At 46.4% G+C, this 16,134-nt stretch overlaps 2 protein-coding genes across 3 annotated transcripts; both read right to left on the bottom strand.

Annotated features, from left to right (window-relative positions):
* Positions 1-374: 374 nt before the first annotated feature.
* cldn23l (claudin 23-like) lies at positions 375-4,305 on the bottom strand. Of its 2 annotated transcripts, none has more exons than XM_053435006.1 (2): positions 4,023-4,305; positions 375-2,281 (listed from the first exon to the last, which is right to left on the bottom strand). In XM_053435006.1, the coding sequence occupies exon 2, from the start codon at positions 1,937-1,939 to the stop codon at positions 1,190-1,192; it is 750 nt and encodes a 249-aa protein (XP_053290981.1). In that variant the 5' UTR covers positions 1,940-2,281; positions 4,023-4,305; the 3' UTR covers positions 375-1,189. The 2 variants fall into 2 exon arrangements, with proteins under 2 accessions (XP_053290981.1, XP_053290982.1); XM_053435007.1 differs by lacking the exon at positions 4,023-4,305 and adding an exon at positions 2,430-2,527.
* A 980-nt stretch (positions 4,306-5,285) lies between these two features.
* On the bottom strand, positions 5,286-14,770 carry grhl3 (grainyhead-like transcription factor 3). The gene is made up of 15 exons (XM_053435380.1): positions 14,597-14,770; positions 12,917-13,085; positions 12,749-12,813; positions 11,699-11,966; positions 11,362-11,604; positions 10,601-10,712; positions 10,334-10,428; positions 9,657-9,815; positions 9,464-9,527; positions 9,245-9,366; positions 8,350-8,375; positions 8,153-8,238; positions 7,968-8,053; positions 7,504-7,568; positions 5,286-6,393 (listed from the first exon to the last, which is right to left on the bottom strand). The coding sequence occupies exons 1-15, from the start codon at positions 14,611-14,613 to the stop codon at positions 6,276-6,278; spliced, it is 1,695 nt and encodes a 564-aa protein (XP_053291355.1). The 5' UTR covers positions 14,614-14,770; the 3' UTR covers positions 5,286-6,275.
* Between the last annotated feature and the right edge of the window lie 1,364 nt (positions 14,771-16,134).

Consider the following 16,134-nt stretch of genomic DNA (forward strand, 5'->3'; position numbering starts at 1 on the left):
TCGTAAAACAAAAATTGTTGAACCAACCCGAAAAGTTTTTTCAACTGCTAACAAACAAATGAACTAAGTTTGTTCACGTTATATTTACACAATTGATAACTTTAAAGGGAAATGAAAAAACTTAATTCATGTGTAACCAATTGAAGTAAACATACTTATAGTGTATCTTGAATCAGATAGATAGATAGATAGATAGATAGATAGATAGATAGATAGATAGATAGATAGATAGATAGATAGATAGATAGATAGGCAGGCAGGAAAGCAGGCAGGCAGGCAGGCAGGCAGGCAGACAGATAGACAGATAGACAGATAGACAGATAGATAGATAGATAGATAGATAGATAGATAACAGTAGGCAGTACATTGTTGACATTTTTTATTCATTGCAGATTGAACCATCGAGTAAGAACACACTATAACAAGTAAACATCGACAACAAATAATCTACAAAGAACAAACAAGACCCTGTCGTCCACTTCAAATCCTTTTCTCTCACAGTTAGAAACGTCACATGAGATCGATGAAGAATCCTCAGTGAAGGTATCACACGAAGATTCATCCAGATGGACGACAAACAAATTAGCATCTAACAGTTTTCATTTTCATGGATTACAGTGACTTAATCAGAAAACATCAAAAAGCAGATTCCACCTGATTTTAGCACAAATTTCCATTTACTAAGTAGCTTAAAAGGAAAAATTACACATGAAATGTAGTTTTATTATGCCACATGTGTCTAATGAAATGTGAAAATAGCTCTTCCATCCAGCTCTATTTGAATTTCCTCATGCCCCGTGTCGGATCATGTTTCTCTCCAACAGTACAAAGGCCTGGCTACAGCGTGGAAGGCAGCACAGAGATGTCACTCACGTTTCACTACATGTCGCAGTTAAAGGCAGCAGGAAGTTGAGCACACAATGTTCTAAATGAATCAGTAACGATCCTCATGATTCATCCCTCTGGAATTTTCACCCACAAATTAAAGTCTCTGCCCACGTCGAGAGGTAAAGTACATCAATCAAGTCCCTGCCTGGCGTAAAGAGTCCAGCGATCAGGAAGTGATAATAATTCTGTGGTTCACAGTTTATTTGTCTCATTTCCTGAAGTGGTAGATGAAACTGGCTGAGGAAGTGACTTTAAGAAGTGGCCACACGTCCAAATATGTGCATGGTTAAGTCTGGAACTCTTAATAGGTGACTTCATAAACATCTGTCTCTCCCTTGTCGGTGATGTCTGGAAATGAGCGGCACGCGGGGCACACGGGCACCTCCGGGCAAGACGGGCAGGTCGGACATCTTGGTTTCTTGAAGCCGAACAGCAGAGCGCTGCCCCCCAGCACCTGCAGACACGACCCCAGCCACCCAAAGTAGAGCGAGCCGGCTGGACGCAGGATGAGGAGGGGCGACCGGTGGTGATTGAGCCCCGGGCCCGGCGCCGTCAGCCCCAGCTTCCCGAGGTTGTGTGTGTACACCCCGAGGGCGGTGAGGCTCAGCAGGCCGGCCATCCCCACCAGGAGCCCACCTGTGGCTGCGATGCCCCTCAGAGGCAGATCTGTCCAGCAGCGGACCCCGATGCAGGCCAGGACAATACCAGTGCCGCACAGGAACAAGGAGGTCAGGATCAGACCTTGGGCCAGGCGAACCCGGGGGTCCCTCTGGTACGCACCCGCCACAGGCCAGCACTGCTTCAGCTCAGAGTGCTCCACCTGCAGGCAGCTCTCCCACAGGCCGTCAGAACGCATCAGGAGCAGAAACTCCACCGGCTTGACCCCAGTCCCTTGACCTTTGACGCCAGGTCGAAGAAAGGACCCCGGTCCCGTCATTCCGAGACGCGCTTGTCCCTCTCTCCACTGGGGGGTGATGGCAGCGGTGAAGACAAGAACAAGTCCCAGAGGGGAGAACACGATCCCCATCACCATTGAGGCAGGAGTGTGCATCCTGAACGGAACAGCCCTGATTCCTTTTATTGATTTATTGATTTCAGGTTATAACTCGAGTTTTCTGGAAAAACAAAACAATACCTGTTTTCAAAGTGTTTCCCAGTGTGAGTATTTTCCAAAAAGAGACCAGTGTGGTTGCTCCTCCTGCAGACGGGGACGCTGCTCATTATTATCACATGTCAGTGTCATGAGAGCCGTCACACCTGAGTGGATTTATTCATTTTAATCAGCTCAGAGGAAGAGGCTCCAATCTCTTGTTTTCTTTCTCACATCGATGAGAGGTCCAGTCGGGGTTCCTCAAAAATCACCGCCTGCCAGACACTGATGATGTCACTGTGTCTGCAAGGAAACAGAAAACTTGGCTTCAGATATATTCTGCAAACATGCAAACATCAGGTATTCGCAAAAGCACAAAACGTAAAAACACAAAGATGAGAATAATCAAAGTCCCACCGCATGATGAAGCATAATGAAGTTCATCCATTACCTCCTCCTTGAATCTCTCCTGCCTTCCCACTGTCGACTCCTCGGTCTGACTGAGTGGAAGAGGGAGGCTCAGACATGGGAGGAGGTGTGTGTGTGTCCGGCTGAATAGATGGAGTGAGAGGAAGACAGAGACATGAGACCTGAGAGGAATCAGAGATGTGTGAAACCCAGCAGCCGGAGACGGAGGTCTGACTCCACCGCTCCGGAGCTGGACAGGATCAGCTCGATGCCTGTCTCTGTTGCTAGGATACGACAACCTGGGCAGTCTCCGCATGACAGGGTGTGTGAGTGTGTGTGTGTGTGTGTGTGTGTGTGTGTGTGTGGCTCTATTTAGCCCAAGACCTAGTTATACTCTTCTCTATGCAAAAGCGAGCAGCCTTGTGTACACAGACGGTCGCCTAATGATGTGTGTGCCGCTTTCTCTTCACTCAGAGCCTGACGGGCGATGGCCACATTTGACCTTGGGGGAGTTCAGCGGTTTAGAAACTATGTCGGTTAAGGGTTAGGGAGGGATGGAGGATGAGGACAAGACACTTAGAGACGTCTCTGAGGGTCTCGGGCAGACACAAACACAAGCTGCCGGAGGCTATGAGATATAATAGAAATTCAGAACTGCTGAGCTGTAATGTCTGGAATGTTGTAAACCACACCAATCATATTAGTATTCATTCATTTGTGGCAAACAGCCGCATCAGAAGATAGATACACTTTCGATACGTTCAGGATAATAACTAATCTGGCAGGAATATTTTGTAGGAGTGTTTTAACTCCAGACGACTTGAATAGTCTCTGCCTGTTGCTGCAGGGGAAGCTGCGCTGTGAGATTCACAATCCAACATAAACCGTCGGAGAAGACGAGTCCAACTCATGAGTTTCATATTTTGATATTTCATGCGATCAATGGTGTGAAATCCCTTCTGAAAACGTCCCTTGAGGGTTGATGACATTCAGACTGACGAGAGCTGAGTCACTTGAAATTTAAACAACAATCAATCGTTTGAAAAATTAATGAAATTTTGTTCTAGATATCTATCGGATTGTGATATTTATAATCCATAATATATCGGAAATGCATGTCTGGATTTTGAAGGAATGGAAAATAGAGAAGTGGATTTTGATCAACACATACCTGTGCTCATGTGTCTAACAAAAATCTAATTTCCACTTTGGAGTTTCCTGCTTTGCAACTGAAATGTTTTACTGATGGGAAGGAGAGAATCTGAGCCCTGATCCAACTGGGAGGACTTCAACCAGCTCCCCCATGGTTCAAGGTGTGCTGTGCACAGGTGTCACTTGTTACTCAGCTTCATTCCTTGCCCGTTCCATCTCCTCTAGACCAATATCAAACGCCGCACCTGCCAAGTTCAAAGCCACCGCAGTGATTTATGTAAATTGATCACCATCACGAGATGCCTGATTTTTGGTCGATGCAGAAATGGAGAATGAGTGGAGGCGTGGGAGCATCTGCAGAGGCTGGACACAGAAGAGGATGTTAATGCTCTCATCACTTTCTCTCACATTTTCAGGGACCGCAAACACACACACACACACACACACACACACACATGCAGACACAGCCCATGAAGTCACTTACCATTCAGGAGGGGTTGTGTGTATCTCGCTGCAGATCTGCGGTCTGCCTCTCTGCTTCTTTCTGTTGAATGTTTAACATTTTTCTCTCTCTCTCTCTCTCTCTCTCTCTCTCTGGCAGCAGATGGTGCAACTACGTCTTCATCATTCCCGCTCCCTCTCTCCCTCCTCATCTCTGGTGTTGCTTCAGCAGTCTCCCCACCTCTCTCTGTCGTCTCATTTTCCTCCGTCTTGATGTCTCTGTTTGCGTCTCTCTGCCTCTTTCCCTTTTTTCCCTGCTGCCTTCCCGGTCTGTCTGCCTCTCTGTCTGACTGTGTGTGTGTGTCTTTGTATGTGTGTGTGTGTGAAGGGTGTCTGTGTTATATCTAGGACAGAGTGCCTTGCTGCTTTTCTGTCAGCGTCACCGATTACGGGAAAGCAATAAGCCTCTCGATCGATTGCCAACACCTTCAACATGTGTGCTGCCCGATTTCGAATGAGCTGCTAAAAACACCAAAACACCATTCTGTAGCCCCCCCCCCCCCCCCCCCCCCGGCACCCCCCTCACCGTCTCACCTAAACACACACTAACCCACGAATACAAACTGGAACTAGCATTCAGTTTTAGATTTTTGTTTGGATCTGCAGAGTCGTAAATATCAGGCCACTAAAAATGCCTTTTTTTACCCAGAATAAAATGAATGAATTATTCACGGGGGGAAGTTGGAGAAAGCTTGCAATGAAGACAGATATCTGACCCCTGATCAGGATCCCCACCAAAATATCCTCCCAGACAGAATATGGATCTGGGTGCCACTTCAGGCCATGATGCAGCACTTCTGGTCTGTTTGTGGCCCGAAACAAAATGGACGTGAGCTGAAAACAACCCACTTGAAAAGCAAATTTGGCCGAAACATCCCCACAACAAACCTCTTTGTGGCAAACATGCGGTGCCCTGGACAAGGTGTCACCTGGATGTTAACCTCAAGTGGGTAAATGTGGTAAATAATGAATATGGCCCAAATAGCAACAACAAACAAATTAGCGATAACAAATCCAGATCACCTTGGACACCTGGAACAAACAAAGCAACAACCAAACAGACATCTGTACACACACTCGCACACATGCACACACTCACACTCACACACATGCACACACACACACACACACACACACACACACACACATGCAGGAAGCGTCTCGCATTATTGTTTGTTCTCCTGGCAGGAGCCGTTTCCCTCTGATCTCTCCACGTGTGTAATAGCTCCACAGAGGCCAAAGAAGCTCCGATGCATTTTCTTTATTTTCTTATAAAAACAGGGCAAGATTTGACAAACACAACCAGAATTGCCCTTTGGATAAAAATGAAATATTACAGGGATAAATGTTCGCTTTGAAATGATGCGTAACATACAAGGAAAAAAAATAAATCCTACTACTCTTTAAACACACACACATGCTTAAACACACGCATTCTATGAAAGTCCTCTGGCAGGCCCGTGGAGGGGGGGGGGGGGGGTTGAAGTGTTTCTAGGAAGAATCAGTGGTTACACCATACGGTCAGGAAATGCCCACATGCAGCTCCGGGCGCAAGCGGTGGCCGACACTAACTCTCTCGTGTTTGTTTTTTACGGATAGAAATGTGTGACATTCTGAATGTGAGCCGGCGTCGGGATGTTGTAGTCATGAAACTAACAGGAACCTACAGGGGGATACTTTTGGCAGTGAAAAAAACCTTGTGAGCAGGATGTGGGTGAGAAAACGCACCGATGGCTCTTTGCGGGAGAAATGACGAGTACACTGAAAGCAGCAAGGATAGCAACCTCTGAAAAACGCTGAAAACATGCCGTGCACATATCATGCACAGGGCTCCGTGAAAAAACTTGAAATACATAGCAGTTTGTGGAAAAAAAATGGATTTCAACAGGCACGTGGCTATAGTTCATAAAAACACTGTCATATTACAATCTATTTACACTATATATGTACAAGGCTGGTCATTATAAATGCTCTTACGTTATAATATTAAATTTGAATAATAAAAAAAAAACAGAAATGGGGCGAGTGGTATTTACAGAGTCGAGAAACGGTTTGACATTTTCATGAGGAATCAGAAAAAAACTGGCGACGGCTCCTCGATCCAGTTCATGCACTGGTTTTTTCGCCAGCTTCCATAGTCTCTGGTTGGGCAGTGCTTCGAGAGGTGGCAGCTGGGATTTCTTTCTTTTTCTTTTTTTCCTTCATCCCTCAATCGAGCCGATCAGCCGACGCGTTCTCATACTTCGACGAGGGTGACCTGGAACTGACCGGACACCACCTCCGACATCTCGATGAGGAAGGCCGACTGGTTGGTGTAGTGTTCGATGATGTTGTCGTCCATGTTGACGTAAATCCTGAGGGAAAGAACCAAAATAAATAAATCAGTGGGGGCACAGAAAGTGGGACAAAACTAGAACATGCAAATTCTATAACAGTTTGTTCTGTGCTTTCCAATCGCGTGAGACCAAAGCCCTGTGTGTGTCCCCGGTGTGACTTAAGCATTTGCTTTACTGGAAGCCTCTCAGGTGAACAACATGGTGACAGCATATCTCCTGCATCAGGAGGAGCAGTAAAAACATGTCACCCTCCTCCTCCCCCTCCTAACCTGTATGTCTTTAAGGCTTTAATGTCTGAACTCACTTGGTGCATTCTGCCTGCAGGGATGGGGCTGATTAAAGGCAAGAAAAGAGAGGAGGGAGGGAACTGCAGCGGAGAATGCAGCCCGACCTGTTGGCTTGGCTGCTCCCGATGCAGCGATAGCTGCGGGCAAGCGACAGAAAAAATCCCCCAGAGGTGTTGCAGCCTCCTGTCTCTCACCTGAACACAGGGCCCTCAGATTCCCACTGTTGCTTCAGAGGCTAGTGGCTCATACTATGACCATTTGACTGAAAGAGGTCAGATGTGGTGTCTACTTTTTTTAACAAGGATATAAGGAAATTCAGATTTCTAGGCGTCCACACGTCTAACATCTCTAACGTCGTTTCAGACAACGAAATGACAAATTTCTAGTTTTAAAACGGAGCACCCAATCCAGAGAACTCATCGACCTCTGTCAGTAGTGAGCTGATATCAATGTGTCGTCTCACGGCTTCAGAGGACGGCTGCCAGAAAGCTTTAATTAAGCCACGTATCTCTTTCAACAAGGACCTTTCTGCTAGTTCCAATGAAGTGAGCTCACAGAGTCGCAAATCAGAAACAACAATTGCCCGTGACTCATCCACAGGATTTCTTTTATTTTTTTTGGAGGAGCTGCAATTAACAAATTCCATCGGGCCCGGCCAAGTACCCAACCTACCGAGCCGGTCTGTCAACCTGTCGCTTCCTCAGAGCGTGGAAAACATCACCTGAGTTTTTTTTACGCTTGTCGCCCGTGGTGAACACACGGTGTTAATCCAGCTTGCGTGTGTGGAGTCAGCTGAGCTTTAGATGTATAAAAGTAAAAAACACAAAACTAAGACACTCACCCTCTCTTGCATTTTTTGTAGATTTTGCCAATGGTGTCTTTTTGCACGCCGTACTTTTCTGAGATCTGAGGGAGGAGAGGAAACACGAGAGGACGTGTTAGCACGACAGATCCCACAGACACAAAGATGATGTGCTCTTACACATACTGTGAAAAGATTATGAAAAGAAATGACATCATAATAAATAGATAAATAAATAAAAATAAATAATTGTAGAAATTAAAAGTAATTAATTAATTAATGTAGAAATACAGAAAGCCAATTCCTCACAAAGTGTATTTATTTTGTAACTTATTTATGCACTTAGTTTTTTACTTCAGCATATATTATTTATTTGTGTTGTCCTTCATACAGATACAGATCATAGAGATCAGGAATATGTCTCAGGATGGATTTAAAGTAATATTATAGAAGAATTCAAATTGATCGAGGTAAACAGAATCATGAGACCAATTCCTACTCACAGCTTCTTGTAGGCCCGACACTGTGGGCGAGCTGAGCATGAGGGCGTCAAACACCTCCTCCTCTCCTGCCCTCACGTACAACAGAACTAATGGGAAGAGAGAACACAGGAGAAAAACCATTTAGATGACGATGCTCATTAAAGAGGATTATTCTCCTCATCAGTCTGTGGGAGTTCTCCACGCACCTCTCTGAGGGTCCTCTTTGCGGGCCTGCTTGCTGGGTGGAGAGCTGCTCTGCTCTCTGTCGGGGTACAGCCTCTTCATAGAATTCCTGGCAAAAAAAACAACAACACAGACACGTTAACACAAAAAAGACAACTTGGCATCTTCTTAAAAAATGTATCATCACAGAGCAGTGATGGTGTTTCCTATCCATGCTTACCTATCACTCTCGTCCATGGGAACGGCCTGGAAGGAGACAGACAGAAATCTGATTAGACTTTTAAACTCCACAGAGTGATTCTCAGCATTATCTGAGCAAAACGCCTTCAAATGAAGGAATGTTATCACTGCTGAAAGACGGAGTTTCCCATAACCACGGAGAGAGGCACTGATGGAGAGATCCAACGCTTTATCACAGCAGCCAATCAAAGACAGCCAGTACGGACTGCTGGGCCCTTGTGTAATAAAGTCCTTTATTTTTTTTTTAGCGTGTTCTTCATTCTTTTATTTGTTCTTGTAATGTCTCTTTACACACACACACACACACACACACACACACACACACACCCCTCTACACTCCACACTGTGGGAAACCTGGCCTGTCTGAACACTCCCCTCGCTGTTTTTGCAAGAGTGTGTGTGACTGAAAGAAAGTGAGGATATGAGGGTGGTGCAGACTGAATGTCAGGTGTGTGTGTGCTGCTGTTGCTGCTGCACCAGGTGTGCATGTGTGTGTCTGTGTGTGTGTGTGTGTCTCGTGTGAACCCCTATAGCTTAGTCTCAGTGTCAGTAGCTGTAGCAGCTTGTACCGGTGCCTGGTTTCGACTCCAATTAGCTCATCCAGACTCATGTCGGTGCTTCGCCTCACTTTCACTGACACCGTCCCCTCCACCCCCCCTTTTCCCAACCCACTACATACTTTCCCACAGTTTTTTCCCAACTCTCGCTCTCTCGTGCCTGTCCCACTGCCTGCAGGGATTAAGAGGCAGGAGGGGGGCGTTGGCTCAGGAGAGGACAGGAGGGGAGAGGAGAGGAGAGGAGAGGAGAGGAGGGGAGAGGAGAGGAGGGGAGAGGAGAGGAGAGGAGGGGAGAGGAGAGGAGAGGAAGGGCCTTACCATGCGCTGTAAACTGGAGAGGTGTGCTTCTGGGATGAAGAGAACCGGCTGGGTGACGTGGTCGTCCAGTGTCCGGAAGAAGGTGCACTCACTGCCCATGGAGCTGCTCACTTGAGATTTGCCTGGAAACGAAGCAGGGACATTTACAATATTAGAAACCCTCTCTTTAACTGTTTGATTGTTTTTTTTAATGAGGAGCTGGCTATTTCCAACACTCACCGTTGGCGGCTCCTCTCCTCTTGCTCCTCTTCCTATCCTCGTCGCGCATCTTCCTCTCTGCACCCTGAGGAACACCACACACACACATTCACTTGATTACATGAATGACTTTAACCTCAGAGGATGCAGGATTTGATTGTTTGTCAAGATGTGACACAAACAAAAAGGTGAAGTGCACGCCGGGGGTCTGTACCTTATCACAGAAGATCTTGACCTGGCAGGCGGCCCTGTGCAGGAGCTGGTTGGTTCCCGAGCTGAAGTCGTAGGTGTCGATCTGCAGGTTCAGGGGGAGGCCCTTCACTCCCTTCTGAGAGGAGAAGTCCGTGCTCAGGGAGTTGATGCCGATGAAGACCTGGACGAGCAGAAGGAAAGAGGACGTTTGGTATTTGAGACGAGACATCTTTTGTTGACGCCGGTCTCAATGGAGACATAATGACAGGTGCTGGAGACGAGTGCCAATGAAAACAGGGGAATGCGCCGGTGACATTTACAACGTGATGACATGTTTTTGGAGCCAACTTTCACAGAGTCCCAGCCTCTTCTTAAAACTATTAAACCTCTCAATCCTCTTTTCTTCTTCTCTTTCTTCTCTATTTTCTCCGCACAGATCTCTTCCTGCATCCAGCAGGTTTGGCGGCCCCACCCCAGCGCCTTTGGGCCGCGGAGGAACTTGCATTAAGCCCGTCGCGGCCCTCGCCACCGGTGGTGAAAGGGGCCTTGTTGACAAACGCATATCTGGGATTCCTCCTCAGCCGCTCCTTCTCTCCTCCTCCTACTCCTCCTCCCTATTCTACCTTTCCTCTCCTTTCCCTCCCCTCTCTTCAGAGAACTCAGCTGTCACACACTTGTTAGAGAGCGAGGCGTGTTTACCTTGGCTTCCTCACTGGGGTTCCACACGAAGGAGAGCGCGTTGAAAGCCACCTCCTCTATGTTGCTGATGCCGCTGAACACTTCTTTGTAGTCTGCTGTAAAAAGAAAAGAACGATTTGAATCTCCTGTGCTGCATGTGATTCTCAGATGTGTAATCAGATAGGACGGAGTGGCTAATTTAGATCACAGAAGACGAAGGAGACTTTATTGATGTACAGGTGTAGCACAGGTGTCATGTGTGGGGGTTTTCTTGTGAGTGGAACATACCAATGTCAATGACCCTCTGCTTGACGGTGGGTTGCCGGGCGTGCCAGTGGTTCCAGAAGCGGAGCTGCATCTCTGGGCTCTTGTCGTTCTCAAACACAGCCATCACGACCGTCTGCAAAGGGAAAAGGTGACAGAAAAGCAGAGAATTAGGGCACACGGGTCGAGAAGTGACTCACTTCCACCTGCCGGCATCTCCAAGACAAGCCACCGTGTTTCATTCATCACTCCAAATCCCTCTTTTCTCCTCACATTGTCCTCGGCTGTTTGCAGTGTGCTGGTGTGTGCTTGTGTGTTTTCTTATCCTCTGATTCACTCGACAAAGAAAGCGGTTGTCGCCTGTGTTTTTCAACCACACCACACCTCACCCCAACCCCCCCCCCCCCCCCCCGCCCCCCCTTCCTCGTCCACTCCTCCGTGAGCTGGGCCGAACTTGGCTGCACGCGGGCTTCGTTACACCACCGCACAAATAAATTATATAGGGCAGGACACTGTAATTTTGAAAGGTGCCAGCCCAGTGTCCTGGGGTGTCAGCTGGGGATTAGTCACAGAGGAGCTGGCTGCCAGGGAGGGACAGGTATATAAGAAGGTTTGGCTCTGTGGCATGCAAAGAATTTATGTATTCATGAGCCTGTGGAAAAGAGCCTGAAGGAAATACTCACCTTATTATTTTTTTTACGTGACATACATGCAGGAAAAAGAAAACAATTATTTGAGAACTAAAAACGGTCCGTGCCTGCGGTCGATGTGTCACCATGACTCACCTTGACTTTGGTGGATGTGAGGCAAGCACTGCCGTCCACTCCCTGCAGGGTGATGGGGTAGAACTGTCCCTTGTTCAGGTAGACCATGGGCAACTCGTTGGATTTGTAACCAGAAGCCGAGGGAGCTCCCAGGGAGAACTGGAACCCGCTCCTGAATCTCTCCGGCGCAGGGGAGCCGGTGTAGGAGCCGGAGTAGACGGGGCTGGAGGTGTCCTCGGGGAAGGGCTCGCTGTAGGGAAGAGCCTGGATGACCACGCAAGGATATGCATTAGTAAAGGAAAAAAACATGGGAGAGGACAGAAGTCTGCAAACGTTCTGATTATGACGCGGTGCTCACCTCGCTGCTGTGGTCGGGGAAGGCCCCGGACTCGGGCCACTTCTGCAGCAGGGAGTCGAAGATGATGTTGAGCTCCTGTTTGTCGTAGGTGTCGGACACCACGCTGGTCAAAGTGGTGTAGGTGTCCGAGGTGGTGGGCACGGAGACGGGCAGGGAGGCGTGGTGCTTGGATCCCAGACTTTCCTGAGGGTGGCTGTTCTCAGACAGGAGCTTCATGACGTTGGCGGACACGTCCAGCGAGACGAGCTCATTGGCGTTTGCCGGGGACCTGGTGGGGTGAGGAGGGAGGAGGAAGAGGAAGAGGAAGAGGAAGCAGGGAGGGAAAAAAATAAGGTTGATTAATTACAACAGTGAAAACGAAAAATGTTTAGGTCAGCATGACTCAGTAAAACTCCACCCACACATCAACATGTCAGAAACACGAACAGTCTTAAAGCGAGTGAAAGACAGAAGCCTGCAGGTTGGCCTGTGCAAACGTCTGGGAAAGCACTTCAGCTCTGAGCACACACCGCTACTGTGAGGTGCGCTCACAGAAAGACCAGGCTTTTGAGGCTGGGTGGGAACTATTTGTCTCTTAATCCATCTTTTTCTCTCTTTTCCCCTCCGTGTTTGAGTTTCTCTGTTTGAGGGGACAACACTGCGCCCCCGGCAGTGGCCATTTCTCACCCACCAAGAAGGAAGAATAAGGAGGAGGAGGTGGAGAAGTAATGGGGAGGGTGGAAAACAACTGCCTGTCCGCCTGGTTGTGAAACTCTCCGAGCAAGACGGAGATAATGAGAGAGAGGATGGATGGATGGAAGCACTGAAGAGGGAGACCATAATCCTCCTGCTGTGTTTGACTTGAGGATTACCCAATCACCTGATGATGACCTCCTAAAGCCCTGCCTTTCTCTTACTGGGCTATTGACACTCATCCACATGTTTAATTTAGTGGGGATGAGACATAAAGACTTAAAAGATAAACTTGTAACTTCTGGATCTTCATTTTTTATTTTGTAATATATATACATTTTGATGATTTAGTAGTGAATAACTTTTATACGCTCTTACCTCTCGATCATTTTGTGGATGTTATTGCCGCGGGTGCCGGCGACAATCTTCTGATCTTTCTGGCTCTGCACAAATATAAAATAAGTGATCAGATTAAAATTAAAAAATGCGTCTTCTCCATATGAAAAATATCATTGACTTTAGTTTCACTGGTTCTGCATTCTCTACCTTGCACTGCTCGTACAGCATGGTTAAGGCTGCCAGGTCGTCCCCAGGGTGGAGTCTGGGTTTGGAGTGGTTCTGCTCGAGGGTGTCCGGGTAGGACCAGGAGTCCATGTTGCAGTTTGTGTATTGGTTGTAGTTGAAGTTCTCGCTCTGAAAAACTAGTCCCAGAGTCCTACGCGGAAGGAGAGAAAGACACAACAAAGACAAATTGAATGACAGGTTCAAAACTGTAAATCATCCAGAGGTGCAAAAGGCAGAGAAATGCATTTGAGTGTTTTTTTATTGATGCTTCTTTGACACACTGCGAAGGCAAAAAGACAGAGAACACGCCTGAGATCAGCTGCAGCAGCCGAGCCTCGGAGCACTGTACATACTTGCCCCAGAGCGTGAAGGGTTTCGATTGCAAAACCACAAAGCTGAGTAACATCCCTCAGGAGCAGTGGTGTCAAAAAAAAATGGTTTTTAAAACGTCAAGGGCCACCCACCCACACACACACAAAAACACACACACACACACAGACACACACACACACATGAAGGCGCTTTGTGGTTTCTCGTGTTGTGAAAGGAAAACAAGCCACATTCATGTATGTATTGTATAATCTCTCCTATTTGCATGGATCTCCCGAAGAGGTGACGAGATTCCCTTACAAAGTAAATAAAAACCCTGCGACTGCCACTGATGAGGCCGGTTTTAAGTGTCACATGAAGATAAAAAAAAAAAAACGGGATCCTGAGGATTGGATTTGTTTGGAGAGTCTCCAGATTGCAAATATCCCGTCGGCTGGAATAAGCCCCCCTCCTCCGATGAGTTTGTCTGAAGTGGGTAATGAACAAATGAGCAAGTTTGTCCTGGATCAACAGTTGGTTAGACGTGCCGACAGGGGGGGGGGGGGGGGGGGAAGAGCACAGGTGTTCAAAAGCAAAGTTTGAAGAGAAATCGGACGGTTCCTCGGAGGGATTAGGGACGAGGAATGGGACACATGTGCAACACTAAAGTGGAAATAATGTATTTGAGGGTTTAGTGGATATTTGGTCTGTTTCAGAACCCATACACCTGCTCTAAGATGCACCTGTCTCTCCCGCTCTATCTCCCAGTAGCCTCGGAAAAAAAAATACCTGCATGCAGCACAACTCCCATTAGACGCTGTCCGTTTCCCACCAGTACAAGTGCAGATTTTTTTAATGCAGACACAGGGTTGGGGGGTGGGGGGGGCTTGTGTCTAAGGTTTCGACCATTATGTAACTCAATGCATCACACGCTGCCGTAGCCCTCCGACACCTCGAGAGGAGATTCTTATTTCCCTCGGTCTCCTTTTGTGCTCCGTGGCCCCCAGGTGAGGGACAACAGAAACCGAAACAGACCTGCTGCAAGTGGTGTGTGTAGTGGGCCTATAGTGTGCGTGTTAATAATATACATATCAATTTTCCCCCTGGAAAGCATCCCCTTTAAAACATTTTCACATGGGGGTCTCATTGCAACACACAAGGGGAAGGAGGAGGTTTCTGTCCCTGGAGTCAAACATGGAATATTTTTCCCGTGTTACAACAAGTCTGGACCAAAATGGTTCACCTCCGCCGAGGAAGAGTACATTGTTAAAAGGAAGACAATCTCAATAAAGCACTTTTTGGGGGGGGGGGGGGGGGTCCAAAAGCAGAAGAAAAGTTAATCCCAGAACTTACTCAGTCTCTTTGGTCATGTCTTCAGTCCAAGTCAGCCGGAATAGATCCCTTTAGTTTCAGCTCCTCACTGTTTCTCTCTCTGTCTGTCTGTGGCGGTGAGTCTGTCAGTCTGGCAGAGAGGGTGCTGACACACAGATGAGTCAAAGTGTTGTGATTCCCTTCTGAGCTGGGGCCTGGATTTATTTCATGCCTGCACAGTTTCCCTCTCTCCTCTGATTGGCCGAGGGGCTGGGGGAAACAGGTGCCTGATAGGACAGGTGTAGGATCTTTAACACTTTCCAGGCTGGAGAGAAACTGGCTTACATGTGTATATGAGTGTGTGCAGCGGAGAGAGAGAGAGAGAGAACGAGGGAGAGAGCACTTTGCAAGACAATCCAAGGCCGAGTGTTGTGAATCTCATTAATGCGCCGGATGAGACGAGTGAGATTGGGGATCCAGGAGGTGTGAAAAGGTTTGGTAATGAGACTGAGAACGGCAGGAGAGGCCTGGAACTCAGCTTTAACATGTTAATAGATTTCCAGTATCATTTTTCAATGCCCCCTTTATTTCCATGTCATACACAGGTTTTGGTCTCTTTATTTCCTGAGGATCATTGATGCAAACATGGAAGATTTACTGTTGTGGGGAAAACTACTGAGGAGAGGTGGGCTGAAGGGAAGCTGATTTAGAAGAATCAAGGTTTTAAAGCCAAATTAAGATTGAAAAGGTGTTCAAAGCTTACAATGCTTTTCCTCTTTAGTCGTTACACATTACACACAAATATATACTTATAGTATAATAATATAGTGACGAGTCGTCCTGTTAGAGGTTTTTATAACCACATATATACACTATATTATAAAAAATATTCATCTACTGGCATGTGGAATAAGTTGCAATCTGACACCGACCTACTTAATATAAACTGAAAAACTTAAATTGCAAATTTAAGTTAAATATAACTTGCTTCCACATTGATTTGAAAAAACTTAATTAATTTGTGTGTTACAAATTAAAGTAGTTTTTTAAGTCTGTAATCTATTTTATTTTGTTGTTGTACACTTTCACTTATACATTTCCACATACAAATAAAAATACACAGGTTTTGGTCTTCTTATTTTCCAGGGATCAAGGATGAAAATACAAAGGATTAACTGCTGCCGCTTTTTTAAGGCCAAAGTAAAGCGGAGAAGTTACTTTTAAGATTAGTTAAGATTTAAAACTCAAGTCAAATTTTAATTGAGTTGAAAAATATGTAACATGTCATATGCAAATACAAGTATTTTAGTAGAAGCACTGATTGTGCAGATCAGTATTCTTAACAGGTTTTATAAATATATATACAGTATATACATAGTATAAGCCTATTATTACAGTTGTATAATTGTTATTGATGCACTGACATGTAGAGAATGCAGACATTTTATGCTGCAACTGGAGCTACTTAATCTATTGAAAAAAGAAAATAGTTTTTTTACCAAGGTAAACAGAACTACTTCAATAGGTAACACACATTAATTAAGTTTGATAAAATCAAAGTTTGCAAAGTTTTGTAAACA

The sequence above is a fragment of the Pleuronectes platessa genome, chromosome 11 (genome assembly GCF_947347685.1).
Source record: "Pleuronectes platessa chromosome 11, fPlePla1.1, whole genome shotgun sequence".
NCBI lineage: Eukaryota > Metazoa > Chordata > Actinopteri > Pleuronectiformes > Pleuronectidae > Pleuronectes > Pleuronectes platessa.